Below are 19,680 nucleotides of genomic sequence, written 5' to 3'. Positions count from 1 at the left end.
GTTTTGCAACATTTCTGGTGCAGGGATGGGACCAACCAAGCGACTTTTACCCTTCCGAGCTGCAAAGCTCCCACTCCCGCCTTTCGCTGATGCTGTCCAGAAATCCTTCTGCAGTATCCCGTTTCTCACAAGACTCATCAAATTAACTAATTCAAGCCATCAAGCGAACGGTAACTGTAAACGAGGACCCATCTGCGTATGCTGATGGCTGCATGTCCAAACTGAAACACTGATAAATGGAATGACTGCTACACCATCAGCATAGTTAGGAGGGAATAACCATAAGTGGCATCACCTCGTCTTCAGGAGAAGCTTTATTAACGTTTTGCTTTAACAGACATCGCAGTATAAAGGCATCGGTTCTTTAAATTTTCCAACGCATGGCACAGACAAAAGGAAAAATAACAGCCTTGGAGGCAAATTCAGCAAGTAAATGACAGTAACAGAAGAGGCATGTGTTAACCAATATAGCTGTTAGACCATCTATTAGAAGACATTTAGCAAGCAACAGTCTATATTTCTTTGTATTGAAGTAGAAACATATTTTTGGATCGAGAAAATTACATTTTTTAATTTTTCATTTTTATTTTTTTTAACTTTCCTTTATATCACAAATGTCAGGGTAAGGCAAATTCTGGATGAATCATATGATAAAAACCCCTATTCCCCGAGAAAATAGATCCACATACTCTGTTAAGTTTGTCATTTCAAAAGCAAAGCTGGCACATGCACTGCATATAGAGAAAAGGTTTTTTTAAAATATTTTTATTTAAGTGCCTAAAGCAGAACAGTGTTAATTCACAGAGAGGCTTTCTCAGTGCTTTATAGAAAGATTGACAATTAGCTGCAGCGAATGTGTGACCCATTATTACAGATTGTGTCTCGAACATCCCCTTTGGATGTCTGCATGGAAGGAAACCCATTTGTCATTGGAGCAGTCACCAGCCCGAGGAGTATCGTGCCTAATAGTAGGGATGAGTGTTTCAGACATGAGAGGAACAACGACCAAGCAGAGCCTGTTACTTTGTATGCAAGCATCAGCATCAAAGAGCTGCTATTCCCTTTACGCCACCTACTGCAAACACATTTCGGGTTTAAACCAAAATCCTTGACATAAATCCCTGTGGGGTGATTCTTGCTCTGATGCTTGCTCTTTTACAAAACCAGCTCCCTGCATTTCTGGAATGGCAGACTGCACTGAGGAGCATGGGTCCAGCCTTGACTACTAACTCATCTGAAGAACTCATGCTGCCAAACTATACTCTATGACTAGTGAAAAAACCCAACAACTCAAATCAAAACACACCTGAAGATAGATAGATACAGATGTGGCTACAAATTGTCCTGTAAGGACTTAATCGACTGCTATGTTTCCTTGCTTTACTCTTCCTACCTGGGCTTCACGCTTTGCTGCTGCATCCTTGGGCAAATGGTTCATGGTTTCAAAGACTCGCTGCTGTTTGAGGACCAAGGCTAAATGAAAAGTGCAATGAAATTACTGTCCAGGGTTAGAGAGTGTTTAATTTGCAGTTTATTTTTATTTTTAAACTCTCGGTCAGTCTCAATGAGGAGTTTAAGGAGCCTCCCTTTGGCTCCCTCGCTAAAACCAAGGTGGGTAATAGCGAGAGGGACACCAGGTAAGGAGCTAATGACAGCCTACAGCTCTGTTAAGGTTTCCCATAGGTGAGCATGATGGAAACAAGAGCAGAGGGGACTGGATACTCCCCTGACTGGAGTTATCACAGCTCTGCAGAGCTCAGTTCACCCCTACTCACAGGTAGCCCTGGCTACCTCGGATCTCCTCGACATCTCGCACAGCTTAAAGTCGAGCTCCCGGCCCTGTGGGGCTGGTTTCCTCTTACCTAGATGGAGGGGGCTCTACAATCCTGGTCTTTTTACAGTGATCGCACAAAAGGGGAACTGAGAGACACCCAATGTATTTATTCCCCTTCCTCCCAAGGTATTTATCCACTCCTATTATGACAGGCTGTTTCAATCAAAATCACCTGGTATGGAAAATGAACAGAAGCATAGGGGATGTGCACCATGTAGAGGTACTACCCGCAAGGCCTCCCACTGCAAAACTGCAATTGGCTAGAATCAAGGTGAAGGAACAGCAGGGGAAAAAAAAAAAACAACACAAAAACATGTCCCAAAAGACACGTTCTGTCAAGCATGACCACAGGGATGGGAAAGAAAAGCAGCAGGGACACCTCAAAGGAAATGAGTCCTGTCGAGGGTTCTCTGAGGAGAAACCAACTGGTTTCTAGCAAATTTAGGTAAATTTAGCAATATTATAAACCCAATTCATAGGCTTACGTCAGCTCATTTAATCCTTCTGCAGTCAATCCAGTTCAGAGTTATGCATCCACCAATCTCCAGGACAAATGGGTGACAAAGCAGCTCCTCGAGATCTTCGGTGCTAGTGTCACCTGGGTTAAAGCACCACAGGGCCAGCACACAGAATACTCTTCTGACCCCCCCACAAGCAAACATGCTGGAGCTGCAAATAGGGAGACAGGGGGCTGCCTTTCTAGGGACTGTACTCTCTGGGTGAAATCTGGAACTTTTCTTGTTTTCCTTTCTAATCCTTGTTTGTCCTGACACCCTTTCAAATTAACCTGCAGCTGATGGCAGCCACCAACTGCCGTAGCCAGTGCTATAGGTGTGTTAGGGCCATATTTGACTTGCTGTTACACCAGCAGACCATTTATAACCAAACCTACTCTAGCTGGGATAAACCCAGATCACAGGAGGATAAAGATATATTTTACCTAGTTTTTTACTTTTTTTTTTTTTTTACCCTCTCTTTTTTTGGGGGGGCCGGCTAGTAAACAACTATTTTGGGATTCATGCATATTTGGGGGAAAAAAAAAACACCCGAACAGAATCAATTGCTTTGCTTGAAATGATCAATTACCAGCAGCTTTTAAAAATACAGTTTGTAGCACATTACATCCTGGACACAGGCTGTGTGCTCTTCCATCAAGTGTATTGTCTATCAGTTTCGGTTACAGCATGGTTGGGAAATGTATGTGAAACCCTTTTGTTCCTTTTCTAAAAATTTCATTGCAGCATTTGCTAGCAGAACAATTGACATATGGTGAGACATTCTTATCCAAATAACTGTTAATTGCTTTTTTTTAAAAATTAAAAAAAAATCATGCATATGCAGTAGAAAATATAATGAGGGCTCACACAAGATACGGTGTGAAGTTGTTAAAGCCAGGAGCCATATTTAAAGATGCCTTGAATGCAGAGTGTCTGTTATCCTCTGTCACTCGCAGGCTTGAGGAAGTATCTGTTGCCTACCCACACCCGAAGGTCATACTTACGGCACTGATTTTGAGGTGCACAGAGCTAACTGGAAAGGAGCAGGACTGATTTGGGGTGCCGGCTGTTCAAGGCTACAGGTGACATTCATGTGTAGGACCCACAGAAGGACAGGGCGCAGTGTAGGCTTGTCATGTTTTAGCTTTCCCATGCTAAAGAGGAAAGCAAAGGGCAGAGCCATGGGCGATCCCAAGGCACTGTGATGATAGAGTTAATGTGAGAACTCTGCTTCCAGCATGGACTCAAGGGAATCCGGCCAGCGCCTCTTCTAGCAGCCAGGGATCTGGCACCATGGGTGCCAACAGGAGCTGCCGATAGACAAGCCTGGAGGTTGGGAACGTGCAGGGCTGTCTCTCAATACTTCTGAGATTTGGGAGCATCTAGTCTTTAAAATCCCTAGCACAAGGAGGGCAGCTGTTTATCAGTGTGTGCGGATTATAATCCTTTGTGGCAGTTCATGTTCTCAAAGAAAATCTCCACTTATATCCTAGGGAACAGCTTAAAAAAAAAAAAAAAGCTGGGGGTGGGGTGGGGCAGGAGATAAACTGGCTCCCACAGGTTGCCTGCAGACTGTACCATAACTGGGAACAAAGATAAAGATGCTAGAAAAGGGGTGGGCCTGGAAATAGATTACTGATGCAGTATGATGCAGGAGGAAAAGCGACCCAATATAAGACAGGGACTCACTCGCAGTTCAGAAGAAACTGTTGTAATTGCAGGGATAATTGCAAAACATTGTTAGAACTGAGAAGTTAATGTTTCTTTCCAACAGGCTTACAGAACGAAACGCAATGAAGAACAAAGAGAAATTAAAGCAAAGAGTCATTTCCCCAAAGCTCCCTCCCTCCCAACCCACGGAGCATCTCTGCGTGCTCTTTTCTGCCAAGAATGATGCCCTAAGATGTCAGCGCCTGCCCATTGGGTTTCCTCGGGTCTCTCCTCTCCTGCATCCTTCCTTCATCGCAGCGGGGGAGAGGGGAAAAAAAAAAGAAAGAAAAAGAAAAAAAAGGCAAAGTTTCAAATGTCTGCACAGAACCCAGGACTCATCTTTCTAGCACAGATGCGTAGAGTTTCTCTTTCCATCACACGTGCAGCACGTGTATGTGTCACTCGGTTTATATATAACAGCCACTATTATCTCTATAGCAAATTGACTGTGCTCATTAGGGTTTCTTAAGTTTTCCATAGCACTATGCTACCTAGCTTGATATCAGAGGTCCCTAGCTCTGGTGGATGTTGCAGTGCTAGAACAAAGAAAGTATATTAAAAACAACACATAAACATACTAAACATAATAGGCAAAGGGATCTCCTGGGCTCTGAAAGACCCTAGCAAGACCCTTTGAAGTTTAACAGGCTGATCAATCCTCCTTGGGGACCTGCTCTCTGCAATGAAAACAGCAGCAGCAGGGTCGGGAAGACTGCGATAGAGAGCTGCAAAGGATTCAATGCCTGCTTCTAATCCCATGCCTACCATTAAAATGCTGGGCAAGACACGGTGCGCACTGGCTCGGGCCCCTTTGCTTCAGGAAGGTGCCAGCAGAGACAGGTCTTGCAGTGGAATTGAGAAAATTCTTTAATTGATTGCTAGCTGCTGTATTATTCCAAATGTATGCCCAAAATTCACAGATACTCATTTCCATGGGAAAATGCAGCATGAACACAGACTTTGTACAGGCTGTGTGAAAGCAGTAATAATCGTCAGATAGATTTTTTTTTTTTAATTGAGGAAGGGTATTAACCCTTCCATGTATTTTTAACAGCAAGGATTTCATTAGTTCCTCTTCCTTTTTTTTGATTGAACAGAACATACAACGAGAAGCTAGAGGAGGAGGGAAGAGTTGTGGAAGCCGCATTTTAATGATGAGGGCACCTTCTAGTTTTACTTCAATACTTTTTACCAGGGATGCCATCAGGCTTATTTCTCACTCCAGCAATACAGCAGCACATTGTCTATATGCTGACAAGGACAAAGGGCTACGCTCAGTAACAAGACCTTGTATTTTAAATCTCTGCGATACAGCTGCTGCTGTTGTAATGCCACTATATTTGGTCTTGAGCTGCATGAAATCCCGTTACAAACACAAATAACGCATCTTGCTGTATATGACATTGGCATCTCATGATAACCCCACATCAAAGGATGAGGTGAGCATTAACACTTGAAAACTACTTTTGAGGGAGAAATGGCAACTGCTTCTTGCAATTGGGGATGAGCCTCCGACTTCTGTCTTCCTCCCAAATTATTCATTTTTATCTAGGGGCGAGGCTGGTTATGCGTATGACAAACTCCACCACAACAACCACTACTGCATGCTCTGCCATAGCACTATCCGTTAGCATACAAATCCACAAAAGCTCCAAAAGATGGCAGAGCTCCAAAAGGCAGCTTGCTGACTTTGCCTTGTTTTCCAGTGGTATTGCTACAAATGACGTTAGACATTGGAGAGCCAAGGGCAATAAACCCCTCGTGACATGAACCTGTTGTTCCCAGAATACAGATTGTATGGAACTGAGCTCGGTTCCAACCGGTATAAATTGCCTGTCATTTTCCTAAGCAATGCCAAAAATTGTTCACTCGGTTACTCTTCTGCTCCTTATCTCAGTGCTGTCTTGCCTTCTGATGATCTCAGACAGTGCACTGTCTAAATCAGTTACAGTTGCAGACTGTTACTGTAATATTTACTTGACAAATCAAGTCTACTGGATATTTTCATTTTTTGGTGTAATATGGGCCATATTAGACAAGTTCTTTTTCCTTTGTATTCTGTCTTCCTCTTTTATGGTAAATTCTATCTTTAATTAAGGTAAGTTCTGAAGCAAGTTTTCAAACAGAAACTGAGTGGAAAAAGTGGAGGAAAAGATAGCTATAAAGGTTTTACCTGTTACTTAAGCTTCCCGCTCTGTTTCCGTAGGATCACTTATACTTTCAACTTGACTATTCATTTCAGCTGAAAACAAAACGAGAGAGTCATCAAATTCTATTCATGATACTTATTAAGTTTATCACATCGAGTAATAACCGCTTCTACCCCGAAGGGGACATTTATCGCATTAAAAACTCTATGCCATAAATCTGCAAAAAGCTCTCCTAGGCCAGCCATCCTAACCTGTGGTTCCATGGAAACCCCACAAGCAGCCCTGCCAGGGTGTAGGCTTTAGCATCATTAGAAATGCAAGCCTCTGGATCTAGAATTTCCCTTTGGTTTGCATCCACCAATTTGACTTTGGCACTCAACTGAGGTGCCCAGCTCAAGAGCTCAAGGACCCTCCTCTGTCTCTGTAGGCCACAGGCAGAGATACAGGTATCTCCAAAGGGAGATTCAGAGGTTTCGCTGGGCTAAGTGGTCTTGATCCTGTGATTCAAACATCCTCAGGCTTCTGACAAAGTCCCTGGCAGGATCTGGGGCTGAGCTATGGGTCAAACACAGATTTATCTCCAATTACAGAGACACTGACGCTGCCTCCAGATTGCTGGAGGTGAGTATTCAGGGTAACATCACTATACTCCTACACAGACTAATTCGCTCATGTACTATCCATTTACAAAACCAATCTTTCATATTTTTTCATTTAAAATTACTGGAAAATTAGAAATCATTTAAATATAAGGCTTAAACGCATTTCAGCGTGACTTGTCAAAAATACCATCTAAATCATGGCAGGTGTGATAGGTCCTATCTAGGCAAAATATAAAAGGGTGACTTCAGCACATGTTGGGCTTCTAGAGGGTTTTCTGCGAGAGAATGGATATGTGAGCAATCCTGGGTGAGAACAAGACTGATAAGAGCCTCAGCTGAGCAAGAATGCGATAAGGATGTGAGCCTGAATGAGGGGGGAGAAACTCGATGAGACAAACAGCCCCTGGAAGGGGTTGGGACGGAAGAGGAAGTTACCCAAGGCAGGAGGCCTGGCAAGGCTGATGTGGCACTTTTTATCCAATCATAAGAAGGTTTAAAGCGTGGGCTAAGTTAACTGTCCAGTCTTGAGGACTTGTACTGCATGTTACTCACATGTGCGGGAGAACATTATAAAAGGGATTTCTTAGTTGTAATAAACGGGCATTGCTTGATCACATTGGTTGTGTGCGTGCTCAGCTCTCCTGCAACCACATGCTTTCTTAAGATTAGTATTTGTTCTGCAATGAATCTGAATGGAGCCATTTCTGTTAAGACTCTTTTTCTTTCTTTAACCTTGCTTTATGTTGTGTTATCAATTGCAGATTACGAGTCATTTCATGCAGGTGATGGGGGAAAAACCTCAAACCTGAATGGGAGATTTGGAAACTAAAGGGAAATGGGAGAGAGGAGGGGAAAAAAGCCAAAAATCAATAACTATGCTACTTCCAGTCAGGCAGTATGATCTCTTTCTGAGTCAATATTGTGTCGATACACCTGTTAGGGTTTTGATGAATTATTTGTAAATTATTCATTATCTATATGCAGAACAGATACTGTAATGGCTTCCTTGATGTATACAATGAATAAGAAGAAAAGTATCTGTGCTCCTGATTACGGAGCTCTGATGTACATCACATTTAGTGATGTTGTGTTCTTTACACACATATGCATAGCGAAGACAGGATGCTTAATAAAAAACAAAAAAGGAAGGCTGCTGTGTGCTGACAACAGCAGCCTTTCTCAGCCTTATTATGCTGGCCAGTTTCAGTGGCTGGGTTTTCTGACTATACCATAATGCTTCGCTCACGTTTTACAGAGATCTGCAAAACTAAAGCTTTATTTGAAAGCTGAGGTTAGGCTCCATCAGCATCCCAGATGAATATGCCTCCTTCCACTTCCTTTTTTTATGGCTACGAGCAGCTGACCCCTGTCCATCACACTGACAGCACGTCACACAGAGGAGGTCAATTTGCAAATGACCTGAGAATACTTTAAAGGCAATGTGAAAGCATGGGGGAGCCCCGGAGGAGGTGTGGGACCTGGAGCCCCTGCCAGCAGAGAAGCAAGAGGAATTACTGAATCCCGCTGTTTTGCAGTGGAAATGGCAGCCAGGCATCCCGCATCACCGGCGCAAAAAGCATCAGCTAAGGCACCGGCAGCTTCCACTGTTAATTTTTTTCCTATGTGTTTGTGACTAAGCTCAGCAATTCATGCTTTAACGCTGGTAGGGACAGGACTAACTGAAGGATAAGCTTCTGCAGACCGCTGGGTGAACCCCAACAACTGATGTCACTACGAGGCCACCTACACAATCCTCTATATTTAGCCAGAGAATAACAGCAGCAACGCACCTACCGCAAGAGCAGATGGAAAAGCTGCCACCAGGTACGGCGGGGATGTGACTCACTGCCCTAGCTGCCTCCCAGCATGAGTTAGTGTCAGAACGACATCATTAGCCCTGGGCACGCCACATCCAATCGCATCACAAGCAAACCTGACCTTCTCCCCACTAAACAATGTTTTTGGAGATGTTAAAACTGCTAACTTACATTACTGGCCATTTTGAACCTACTGTGATACGCTACAACAGCCAGCAGCTCAGAGAAGCACCTGAAGTTCAAGAAGGGTGCACACCTCCTAAATTCAGTTTTACCTGCTCCCTCTTCTGCAGCTTTACACAGAAGAGGGATTTTTTTCCTGGCTTTTTATGCCAGAAACATACATTTTTGTGACATGGAAATGAACATTTCTCTGCACTCTCCCTGTGTGTTTTTCCTTAAATTTTGGCCTGCTAGGGAGGACGTGTCTACACTCCTCTCTCAATCTGTGAGCTGTTTAGCAGCTCTCAAATGATGACCAGGGAAGGATTTCCTCCCAAAAGGAAGTGAGTTCCCTGCAAGAGGAGAAGAATTAACCCAGCACGCAGTTCACATCTGTAAAAGTGCTGCAGTTGCTGCTGAGCCGGTGGATGTGCCTCGGCAGCCAGGCATCCCGCCTCTCCCCTACAAGAAAGCTATGTGCTTAAAGGTCAGCTAGCCAGGAGTCACGGTGCAGCATCTAAGTAGAGAAGACAGGCAAACGGGAGACTGGAAAACCAAGTTTAGAGTTGTCTGTGAGAGAGCGAGCGCATTTCCCCACTCCCGCATATTATGCTGTAGATGCAGATGGCAGATGACACCAAAATATTACCATCTTGATTTAAAGAGGAGCTCGGTCAGACTCTCACTCACAAAGTTAACCTATTTCTGCAGCCACTTTCTAAATATTGTTTCCCCCTTGCATCCACATAACTTGGCTACAGCACATCAGCTATAACTCCAGACTGCCTAGAAAGAAAACTATCTATCTTGAATTCAACCTGCTGTGCAGTGATGGAACATGTGCACCTGTTTACTTGGTAGTTACTTGCTTCTTGGATATTACATCAATACCATAAAAAGCATGAGAGTGTTACTGTTGATATCTTCCTTTTGTATTGCTTTGGTGGATGGCATGAAGGTCAGCTTGCTGATGGCGCATTCAAGAGCCTGCAAAAGCTTATAAAAAATCCAGAAATTTCAGGTTTGACACTCCCTTCATCTTTTTCTTTTCTCCTATTGAGTCAGTAAGTCAGGACGCAGCTTTCCACAGGCTTGAAATAAAAAAGGCGAATGAGTAACTCCATTATGAAAGGAGTGAAAAGTTTGATCCTCCTAATACCAGATGGAAACTAACATCTACCTTAGTAATCTTTAAAGCTTTGGTGACGTAACTGAAAAAAAAAAGAAGAATAAAAAAAGGCTGCCAGGAGGGAAACACCATCTAGGAAACCAATCACCAGAAGTAGGGTTTGTCATCATTTAAAGATCACCAAATCTGTCCTGGGTATAAGAAATTTAATATCCAGGAGTCTTTGCTTTGGTGGCCGATCAAGATTGCCAGCAGCAACCTGTATCTCTGTATTCAGGCTTATGTGCACACCCTCTGACACCTTTCCTGATGGAGAATCACGCCCAGCTTTCAAATAATAATAATCTCTAAAATATATCACTATTACTGCCTTGGCCACTAGATGAACCAATATCAAGATCCACCCAAGCTGCCTGAACTCTCTGCATTTCTAAGGCACTTTTTGTTGTGACATGGTACATGAAATTAAAACACAAGAGCCGGGCTGCCAAGGGGTACCTGGTGATATATGCTTGTGCTTTCAGCTGTGAAGTGATGAGCTCTCCTGGGGAGGAAGGAAGGGGACCAGAGAAAAATAGGCAATTTACATAAAAATTACTGTCAAAAGGAACCTTCTTTTTTTTTTTTTTTTTTTAAATCTCAACTAGTACACAATATATTTAAATTTTTTAGGGCTTTTCTTCAGCAAATCTTAACCCTTCAGATAAAACAGAGCATGCAGAGTTTGATCCTTCCTCTCTTCTGATTTTTTTAAGCACATAATATATGTCCACAAGAAAAAACACCCTGTAATATAATCCCAATAGCAACTTAAGTTGTAGAGAAGTGAACACTTTCCCAAGCAGCAGAGTAGTTTTCTGCAGCCTTAGCAAACACCCTTTACCTGTCCTTTCATATAACTTAGAAAGTTCACAGAAAAAGGAAGTTACAAGATGAATTTTAGGTAGAAGACCTTAAAAGATAAGCAAGATTTGAAACAAAGAAACCTATCAAGATCATAATTTCAGAGGCTGTCAGCTGATCCTGCTGTGCTGTGGCATACGTTACAAGAGCTATACAATTGCTTTTCTTTCCAGTGGGAAATCCATTAAGATATTATTTTTGTAAATTTGGATTTGTTTTCACTAAGTAGCCCAGATCATTCCACAGATATGAAATTCAAATATTTTAACGTGACTATGACTTTTTTGTTTGTTTGTTCAGAGAATGAGGACAGAAAGCTGGTTTGGCTTTATTCTGCACACTTACTAGTAATAGCATAATCTCTAGTATTTTTAAAAAAAGAAAATCCATTATGCACACTTTCTTTTCCCATGCTTGCAAAAACTTCCCTACAGGCCAGTATCTAAATCAGCCACTGATTCAGATGCTGCAGCACAACTTGACATCAGAGAAAGGAAATCAGCATTGGATTCTTTGTGTAACTAATATCAAAAAGAATATAATTGTTTTGTCTTTGAGATGTAAAAAAGTATGCCCTGAATTTATATTATGTCAGTGCTGAAGAGATTAAAGGAAGAGTTAAAAGTCAGCATTTGCTACAGAGAGGAGTCCACAATGATAAAACGAGGACTGGAATCCCAATCCCAAACCCAATGCCATTTGGAGCAGTAAAGAGAAGCCTTTGTGTAAAAACCATGAAAACTCTTTATGTAGCTCTGTTATGCATGTGGAGCTTGAGCCTTTGGTACTCCACCCCTGCCAGGACTTTGCCAGACAGCTGGGTCATCTGCTCACTGAGGTCAATGTCAAAAAAATTTCATTGCCAAGTTGGGAGATTTGGGTTGATAATGTCCACAAACCTGACTGGAACTGCTGTTGGGTCACCAAATTGTGATAGTTTTATCACAGTTAGCAAATGTCTCAATTAGTAAATATTAGTAAATAGTATATGTCCTAGGGAGACACCTTCCATCTGCTACTAAACTGAGCTACACATGGACTATGAAGGAGGAGGAGGAGGAAGGGAAATCAGATCTGAGCTAGGAGGGGGCCAACATATGAGTTTAGAGCAGTTATACATATAACATTTGCCCCAGGATGGAGCCAAGCACTAGCACAGAAATTTTCAGAAGTATCTTCTGTGTGAGACCACACACATCTTGGCCAACTCAATATCCAGACCAAAATTACAGTGGGCCTAAAATATTGTTTAGGTAACAGGCAGGTGGATTGAACATAGCTATTGAACACATAAGCCTAGTCAACTAGATAAGCAGGGTTATGGCACTGAAAGGCATTTCCACCAGACTTCCAAGACAGTGAAGGTTGTGTAAACTCTTAAGAAGACTCAGTTGAGGAGATTATAAATGTAACTCCTACTGTGGGGGGGAAGCATACACACAAACCCCAGAAAGGCTTGCTATGGATCCACTTCAGTACAATTTAAATTTTAGAACAACATACCATCCTTATTTGAAACATCTGCTGCTTCACATGCGAGGTCAACTTTCATAGGCTCCACAGAAGTTTCCTCTTTCCCTTGCATCCCTATAAGACAAGCCAAACAAGGAGAAAAATCAATACATACAGTACTTGAATAATGTGTAATTCTCAGACTCCAGATACCTGTTTTTCTTCTTTTTCTTCTGGCACGCTCTTACCTTTATAGACTCTACTGCTGTATAGTGGCAGCCATTAGAGAAAAGGGCAGAGGATATAGGGGGAGGAACATGGTTTGAAAATAATTGCTTGAATATTTGTAGCGATCTGCACTCTTTCCTAACTGGGATTGTTAAAGCCACATCATGGTGTGTGCTTCTGCCTCCCTGCCATTCTTTTCTCATCATTTTTGAAGAATCTTTTCTGCTCATAAAATGCAATGTATGATGGAGACCTACTCACACTTACGAAGTTTCTCTAGCTAGCAGAATAAAAATAGATAAAGTGAGAGTTCAAATATACTGGGTAGTCAGACACAAACTAGTATTTGAATTTAGGAAAATGCATTTTATCGCTGTAACTCAACATTTTTATCTCTTCTGCCTCAGGCTTGTCTGGAAGCTTAGATTCAATCTCCTAACAATATTTGAAATGGAAAAAAAAAAAGTGGTTTTGCTGTTTTGTATACAGTTCTACTATTCTTCCATTTAGAGTGCCGAGAAGCCAATTTTTAGTTAATTCCCATCATGCTACTTCTCTACTTTTGTGGCTGCTATAAAGTCTGTTGCAGCTATCCTGTGGTAGAACTACAGGACATCAAGCTATTGGTTGCTAAGCGATCCAGACGTTTGGGTGGTTATGAGACAGCAAAGTGTAGCAAGGATCAAGATATCTCAAAAATGGTTTACTCTTAAGCTGAGATCATTTACCTCTTCAGCAACAGAGATTAAACATTCACAGTCCCACAAACACCTCCCTTCCCTTTCCGTGGAAGTCTAGAGTAGATTTTTTTTTTAATGCACTTTAGTGCACTACAGATATTTTGTCCATAAACATGTATCTACCACTGAAGTTTGCAGCCAGTTTCCCTTCTAATCATATCTGCAAGCCAACACATTGTAATTCTCACAGGCAATTTCCAGCGCACTACCTACAGTCCTACCAAACATTGAAATGCTAAAAAAAAGGACCCAGCACATCAGAAACCAACAAGAAATAGCCACTGGAAATCTCAATTAGCCATCTCAGCGAGCATGGGGGAAGTCGTGATGGATGAATATACAGTGATGAAGATGTCACCCATCATTTTAATGGGTTTTACTTTTACTGTAGAAATCCTTCAGTGATTCGTTGTAGCAGCAGTTCCACCTCTTCCTCACTGATTTAAAATCCTTTCCCCATACAAACATACAGAATGCCTGTAAACATCTGGGACTGTGAACCCCATATGTCAGCGAATGCCTGAGATGGCCACTTTGCAGGTGCGTCAAATTCCTGACGCTTCCCCAGGGAATTCCGGAGAGTGAGCGTGGTTTTCTCCTGAGGTTTCTCATGCACCAACAGGCCTAAGCTTTCCCAGCACTCGCCCATGACTGTTTTCAGCTCACACAAAGGAAAAACCCAGGTCACCCCACCACAGAAGCCTGTGCATATGGCGGGAACTTGTCAAGTATGAGGCTGAGAAGGTATGTTCGAAATCCCTGTGTGAATTCTCCTAGCAATTATCAATATTTGGGTGACTATGAAAACACTGATTAATCAAGGAACATACACTGAAATTCAGGTTGTGCTACATTTTGATTATCTGGGGGAAGCATCACTACAGAAAGTGAAGTTTTGGAAAATAAACTGTCCCATCACGAGTGCAGCCTCCAGCAGACGCAGCCCTTCCTACCAAGACACTCAGATGTCTGATGCAGGGATCGGGAACCCTGCTAAACACCAATACACTCCGACGGGCAGTTGATGCCTATGAATCTGACTTTGCCTCATCTAAGACACTATTAACCAAATAAAGCAGATATGGTATGACAGGTTACATCTTGACTCCCAGTTCCTCTAACAGCTAGAGATACCGAGTTGCTGTCCTGTTGTCAGCTCCTGAAGGCTCCCGTGTGAAGTTCCCAGGCCCTATCCTAAGATCTCCTATTAACTAGCTGGGGTGCCTGGCTTCACCACTCTGCCAAAAGTCTTCTCGCTTGCAATTGCAGAAATCTCTCATGCAACTGACAGGTGCAAAGGACTACTGGCACGGTGCTAGGTGAAGACAGAACCTAATTACAGAGAAGACCTTTTGTGCACGTGCATGCGTGCATGTGCACACATGCTAATTAGGGCTGCTGTTACAGGGATGAAAGCAGAAGGCGTCGAGGGCCCTCAATACCAAAAGCCACAAGTTCACCTCTTAGGGTGGTGAAATGCTGGGGTTTCAACCCCAAGCCCCAAATTACGGTTGACATATGGGTGATTCCCACAGCCCTCCACAAAGGGGTGATGAGTTTGCCTTTAGGCTTCCCTCCAGGGTGCGGCCAGCCTGGCAGGGAGAGCCATTGGGTAAATGAGCCCCAGGTGTCCTGCATTAAGTAAGCAAAGGTCAGGTGTCCCACTCAGGGGTACGAGCTGGGACTGATTGCAGGCAGGGGCAGTGTCTGTCTGTGAGGTGGATGGACTTTGTCGAGTTTCCTGTTGGGGAAGGACCTCCTGCCTCCCTGGAACTGGGCTCCAGTCAGCTCTGGCTTTTGTAAATGTGGGCTGTGTAGAGATGTGGTGTGTGGCTTTCCTTGGTCTTATGTATTTGGCTGGTTGACCTGGTTGTCTCCCATCTCTTCTTTGAGAGACTGCAGTTCACAATTTATTCCACCCATTGTTGGTTGTGCGGTGTCATTGTTGGGGTCATTGGGATTGATGTCGATTATGTATAACCTGATTGACTTGTTTGTACTCCCAACGCTCACTCAGATACTGACCCTTTTGTGTCAAATACAATCTGGTTACTGTTCATCTTTATGCTGGCTGTGTCCTTTATGCTAGGCCTGATATTTGGCGAAACAGGAGAGCAGTCCTAGAGAGAGGCTGGAAGGAGTAGCAGCAGCAAATCTGCAGAATTACTTTTTGAGGGGTGTAGGGCCATAAACACTGTCAGAAGAGCACTAATGCATGTTCTGCCTTTTCACCTTCTTTCTAAGTCTGAATAATTGATTCCCCATCCCTTCTACAAGGGGATTATTGCTGTATTGGGTTTTTTTATAGTATATGTTGATTGTTAGATATTGTCAGCAAGAAAATGATAGTGAGAAACAACATTCAGGGACAAGCAAGGCAGCAGATATTTAAAACCGTAACAAAGCCAAGCACCACAGAAAACCTTGGCAGGAGGCTTGCACATTATATTGTCCAATTTTGGGGAAGACTTTCAAACTTGGTTAATATAAATCTTAATTTCTTGCCTGGCTATTTTTGCATGTGGGGGACAGGAACATTCAGTATACTGCCATGCATGTGGAAAGGTTATTATCCAAAAAGCTTCTTCCCTGCCACGCAGTAAAACCGAGTGCTACACAGAAATGAGCCCATTTCACCTAGACAGCAGAACTCGATCAATATCAGAACTGCCTTGATAACCAATTTATTCTAGAGGCCTCCCCTCACCCCCTTGTTTTGATTGCTTCAGGTTAGAGCACAAACAAGCACGGAATTTCGGGTCTCCAGGCAGGAGCAGAGACTTACCGAAGGGGAGAGAGCCTGGGAGATACCACTTTCCATTTCAATTACCATTTCCAATTGCACTCCTGACAGAGCTTGTTACCTGAATCCTGGTTACACAACCTGCCTAGCACTAAGCGACAACAGGCTCCTGGCATAGGTAAGGATGGCTTCCAGCCTTTTGAAATGCACAAGACAAGTATACACCAGGAAGATATAAATCTCTGTACTGCTATTTCATCTTTTTCTCTCCTTCACAGTCACAATCTGCCAATAGTTCCACGTGATTACAGCTAACACTGTTCTTTCTCTGGAGAAACATGGTTCCAGATTCACATACAATTCACAAGATTAAGATGTGGTTGTTGTTGGTACATTAGCATCAATTTTTAAAGTGCCCAAGTACAGAGGTCAGACATCTATTCTCTGCATCCCTGATAAATTCAAGTAAGTAAAAAGTGTAACCTTCCTCCTCGTCTTCCCTGTGCACAAGGTTTACATCTATTTCAAGTGATAAAAACAGGCAACTATGTAGGCTTAGAAGCTGTAACACAAAACAATCCATAAAACTCATTTTTACCTGATCATCAGCAAGGTTTTTCTGTGTACTGAAATGTGCCTTTGTAATCAGGAGAGAGGCATGTTTCTCTCCCAGATAATTCAAAGCAAAATCTGAACATAGCCCCCTAGAATTGATGAATCATTCCTGGGAGGCACCTGAACTGGGTTTCTGCTTTGAGCTGCCTGCCTTAAGGGAGATTATTTCTCTTTGCTGACTAGTGAGGGAACCTAGAAGGTTGGACTCTCTCAGCAGAGCCCGGCCTTTGAGATCAGCCTTGGCAGAGTCCTCACACTGAGCGTAGGTAAGGGATTGTCAAGTGGGCTCTCAGTCAGGAATCTGGATTTCTGCTCTTAGTTCCTAGCTTGTTATAAGGTCACAGACTAACTTTAAGACAAACAGAAAAACAGATTTCATGCATACATGAATTCTGTCAGTGCAGTCAGGCAACACCAAGATATTTTAAATCTTAACAATTCCCCAATTGTAGAAGTCTAAATTTTCCCATTAAGTGGGAAATCCTGGCCATAAGGTCATTCTGAATACTTGAGGAAGAAAAGGACTATCAATAATACAACAGTCCAGACAACTACTTCTATTTTTACAGGCAAAATGGCAACGTCATTGCTCCTGTAACATGTCTGCCCAGCAATTTTGGGTATTGCCACAGGAATTCCAATAAAACACTATTCTGCCCATGGACAATTTGTAACCAGGAGAAATTCATTAGTTGTAAATTATTTGTGGAGCAGTTGCTTCTACTCATGTTATATACATTGAAAAAAAAATCACCTGTGTTATTATGCAATACGGAAACTACACTGCAGCTATTCTGAACGATCCAGATTTCCCTGATTCATACCCACTGAATAGAATTTATTATTTTGAGTTTAGCTGTAAATATGCTTCCCCTAATTGGGAGACTCTGAAAGATGGAGGCTCATTAAAATCCAAATTTCTCTGGTTAAAGTTTGAAGGCACCATTTTTCATCTGCAGCAAGAAAAAAGACAGACAAAGCTCTTCTGACCCACAGCTGCATTGTCTTATCTGTCAAAACCAGTTCCATTTTTCTTGCTCTGCAAGTAGCCAGAGCTGTTTTTTTCCTTCTTCCCAGTCATTTCACTGCAGCTCTTTGCTAATGTGACTGTCAAGCCTTCGTGTACCTTGTTTACCACTGTATTTTAGTAGCATTATAAATGCTGCTTCACTTGGAAACTGAAGCAATCCGTGATACAAGGGCTCAGTTTGACTCCTGTTTGACACCTCCATCTGGGAGCAGACCAGATTCTACCACATAGAAGATTTATGCCATCTTCTTGTATGGACTGTACATGCAAACGTACCCAACCTGCTGCTCTGGGGGCTCTAAAACAAACGCAGCAGTCGTGGTCTGTCTGTACTTTGCTACGTTCAAGTTGGTGGGCACTTTTCCCCCTCGCTATCCTTCTGCAACACACAGGTCGAGCATGACAGCACCAAATCTGCAGAAATGGCACTGCTGCAAAGGTGCATCTTGCTATTCGGCATGGCTTCCTTAACAACAAATGTCTCCATCTGTTAGATCAGGAATATTCTACTTCGATCAAAAAAATGCCCAGCAATTAGGCACCGTAGAGATGAAAAGAAAATTCAAGGATGTGAATTTCAGAGGAGGGTGTGCTGGCTGGGACATCAGCTTTGCTGGGCTTTTGAAGGCACTGAGCATCACTTCTTAATGCCACGCGTGGGCTGTCAGGATTCACATTGCAGCCCCTTCATCGTTAAATGGAGTGTTTACCCTCCCTTTTGGCATTTTGGCTTTGTCTCCCAGAGTAACCCAGCGCAATGAAGCTCCCCATTTCTCCAGTGTAGCGTGCATCATCTCAGCTCTCTGTGTTTGTGCATGCAACTGTACCTAAAAGCATCACACTGCTTCCAGCCACTGTTATTTCCAGCTCAAGCTGAACCGCAATTTTTTTTAACGTGATTTAAAAGTGTCTAAGATCCGCTTATCCCTATCCCCTTCCAGCCCTTTATTAAACATACTGTTAGTAAATCTCATTATGCCTCCTTTTCCCTGAAGGTGGGAATGGAGGGTAGTGAGGATTGTCTCTCAGCAATATGGTCCATAAGACCCATACAAATTGGGCGTCTCTAAAATCACTAATGCCCATCAGGAGCTCTTTGTATCTTTTGTCTCTCTGTAACAACAGGATAAACCTGCACACAGCAGGCTCTTGATGAATACAAGGGCATATCGTTTTAAGGAAAGCCCTTTTTCAACTTTTTTTTTTTAAATTTTTTTTATTCTGAAGAAGCCTTAGCTGTGTAAGAGGCCATGTTGCTGTTTTCCAGACGCTCTTTCTGTGAAACCTCTCATCAGGGAAGCAGCCTGCAGCACAGAGTATCTGAAATGGAGCACCCAGAAAGCTTCGTCACATTCTTCAAACACTGGCCGTTAACACAACTCAAATGTTGCCTGCTTGTATTCAGACTAGTAGGTCACCTGTCCCAAAAGGCTTCCAAAGCCCTTGTGCTCTGTCTCCCAGCCTACAAATAAGGCAGACAGCATGCTCAGCGGTATTATGAAAAGTGAAGTGTTTCTGAATGAATAGAAATGGCATAATTATTTAGCTTTCTTTTCCATTCTGTCATTTTCCTTGACACCTTCAACCATTTATAGAACTTGTAAGTAATTTGGTTCAGTTTCTGATCACTAGCATCCTGATCCTAAAAAGCTGCATAGGTGTGAGGAATTACAGCACTGGAGGACCATTTTGTGTAAGTTGCAGGAAATCTCCAGGTCACCTAAGGCTCCGCTTTCACCAGGGGGAATGATGTTGGGCATTCAGAAATGTTTTTCTAATTCCATGGCCACAGGAGCAAGCCTGCTGAATGACCGCCAGCTGCCAGAATGATACCTGCACCTCCACTCCCATCACAATGTTATTTTCTCTGCGCACTCACCATGCTTATTACCATATACCTGGTCTCTCTCCAGCTGTCCTCATACAGCAATTTTAATTCCTCTTTGCACTACTAACCTGGGGTGAGGCCTCGGTCCTTGATTTGGAAGAACTGATCCAGGAGCCCAATGGCTTTAATAGGCCTTGCTTTCCCCTCCAACACGAACACCTTAATAGGTTGTGCTGCCGC

General features: G+C 42.9%; 1 protein-coding gene across 5 annotated transcripts in view; it reads right to left on the bottom strand.

Annotated features, from left to right (window-relative positions):
• Positions 1 to 749: 749 nt before the first annotated feature.
• MACROD2 (MACRO domain containing 2) overlaps positions 750 to 19,680 on the bottom strand; it is an 887,639-nt gene continuing 868,708 nt past the window's right edge. For 2 of the 5 annotated variants that reach the window (XM_026844753.1, XM_026844754.1), the window contains exons 16-18: positions 12,308 to 12,391; positions 6,215 to 6,283; positions 750 to 4,288 (exon numbers count right to left, since the gene is read on the bottom strand). In XM_026844753.1, coding sequence (XP_026700554.1) covers positions 6,222 to 6,283; positions 12,308 to 12,391 — 146 coding nt within the window. In that variant the 3' untranslated portion in view covers positions 750 to 4,288; positions 6,215 to 6,221. Of the gene's footprint in view, positions 4,289 to 6,214; positions 6,284 to 12,307; positions 12,394 to 19,680 lie in introns of all 5 variants that reach the window. The other 3 variants (XM_026844751.1, XM_026844755.1, XM_026844750.1) reach the window with 2 other exon arrangements.

The sequence above is a fragment of the Athene cunicularia genome (assembly GCF_003259725.1).
Source record: "Athene cunicularia isolate RWA chromosome 3 unlocalized genomic scaffold, athCun1 chr3_part1, whole genome shotgun sequence".
Lineage (NCBI taxonomy): Eukaryota > Metazoa > Chordata > Aves > Strigiformes > Strigidae > Athene > Athene cunicularia.
The sequence above is the reverse complement of the archived record's forward strand: the minus strand, read 5'-3'. Positions and strand labels throughout refer to the sequence as shown.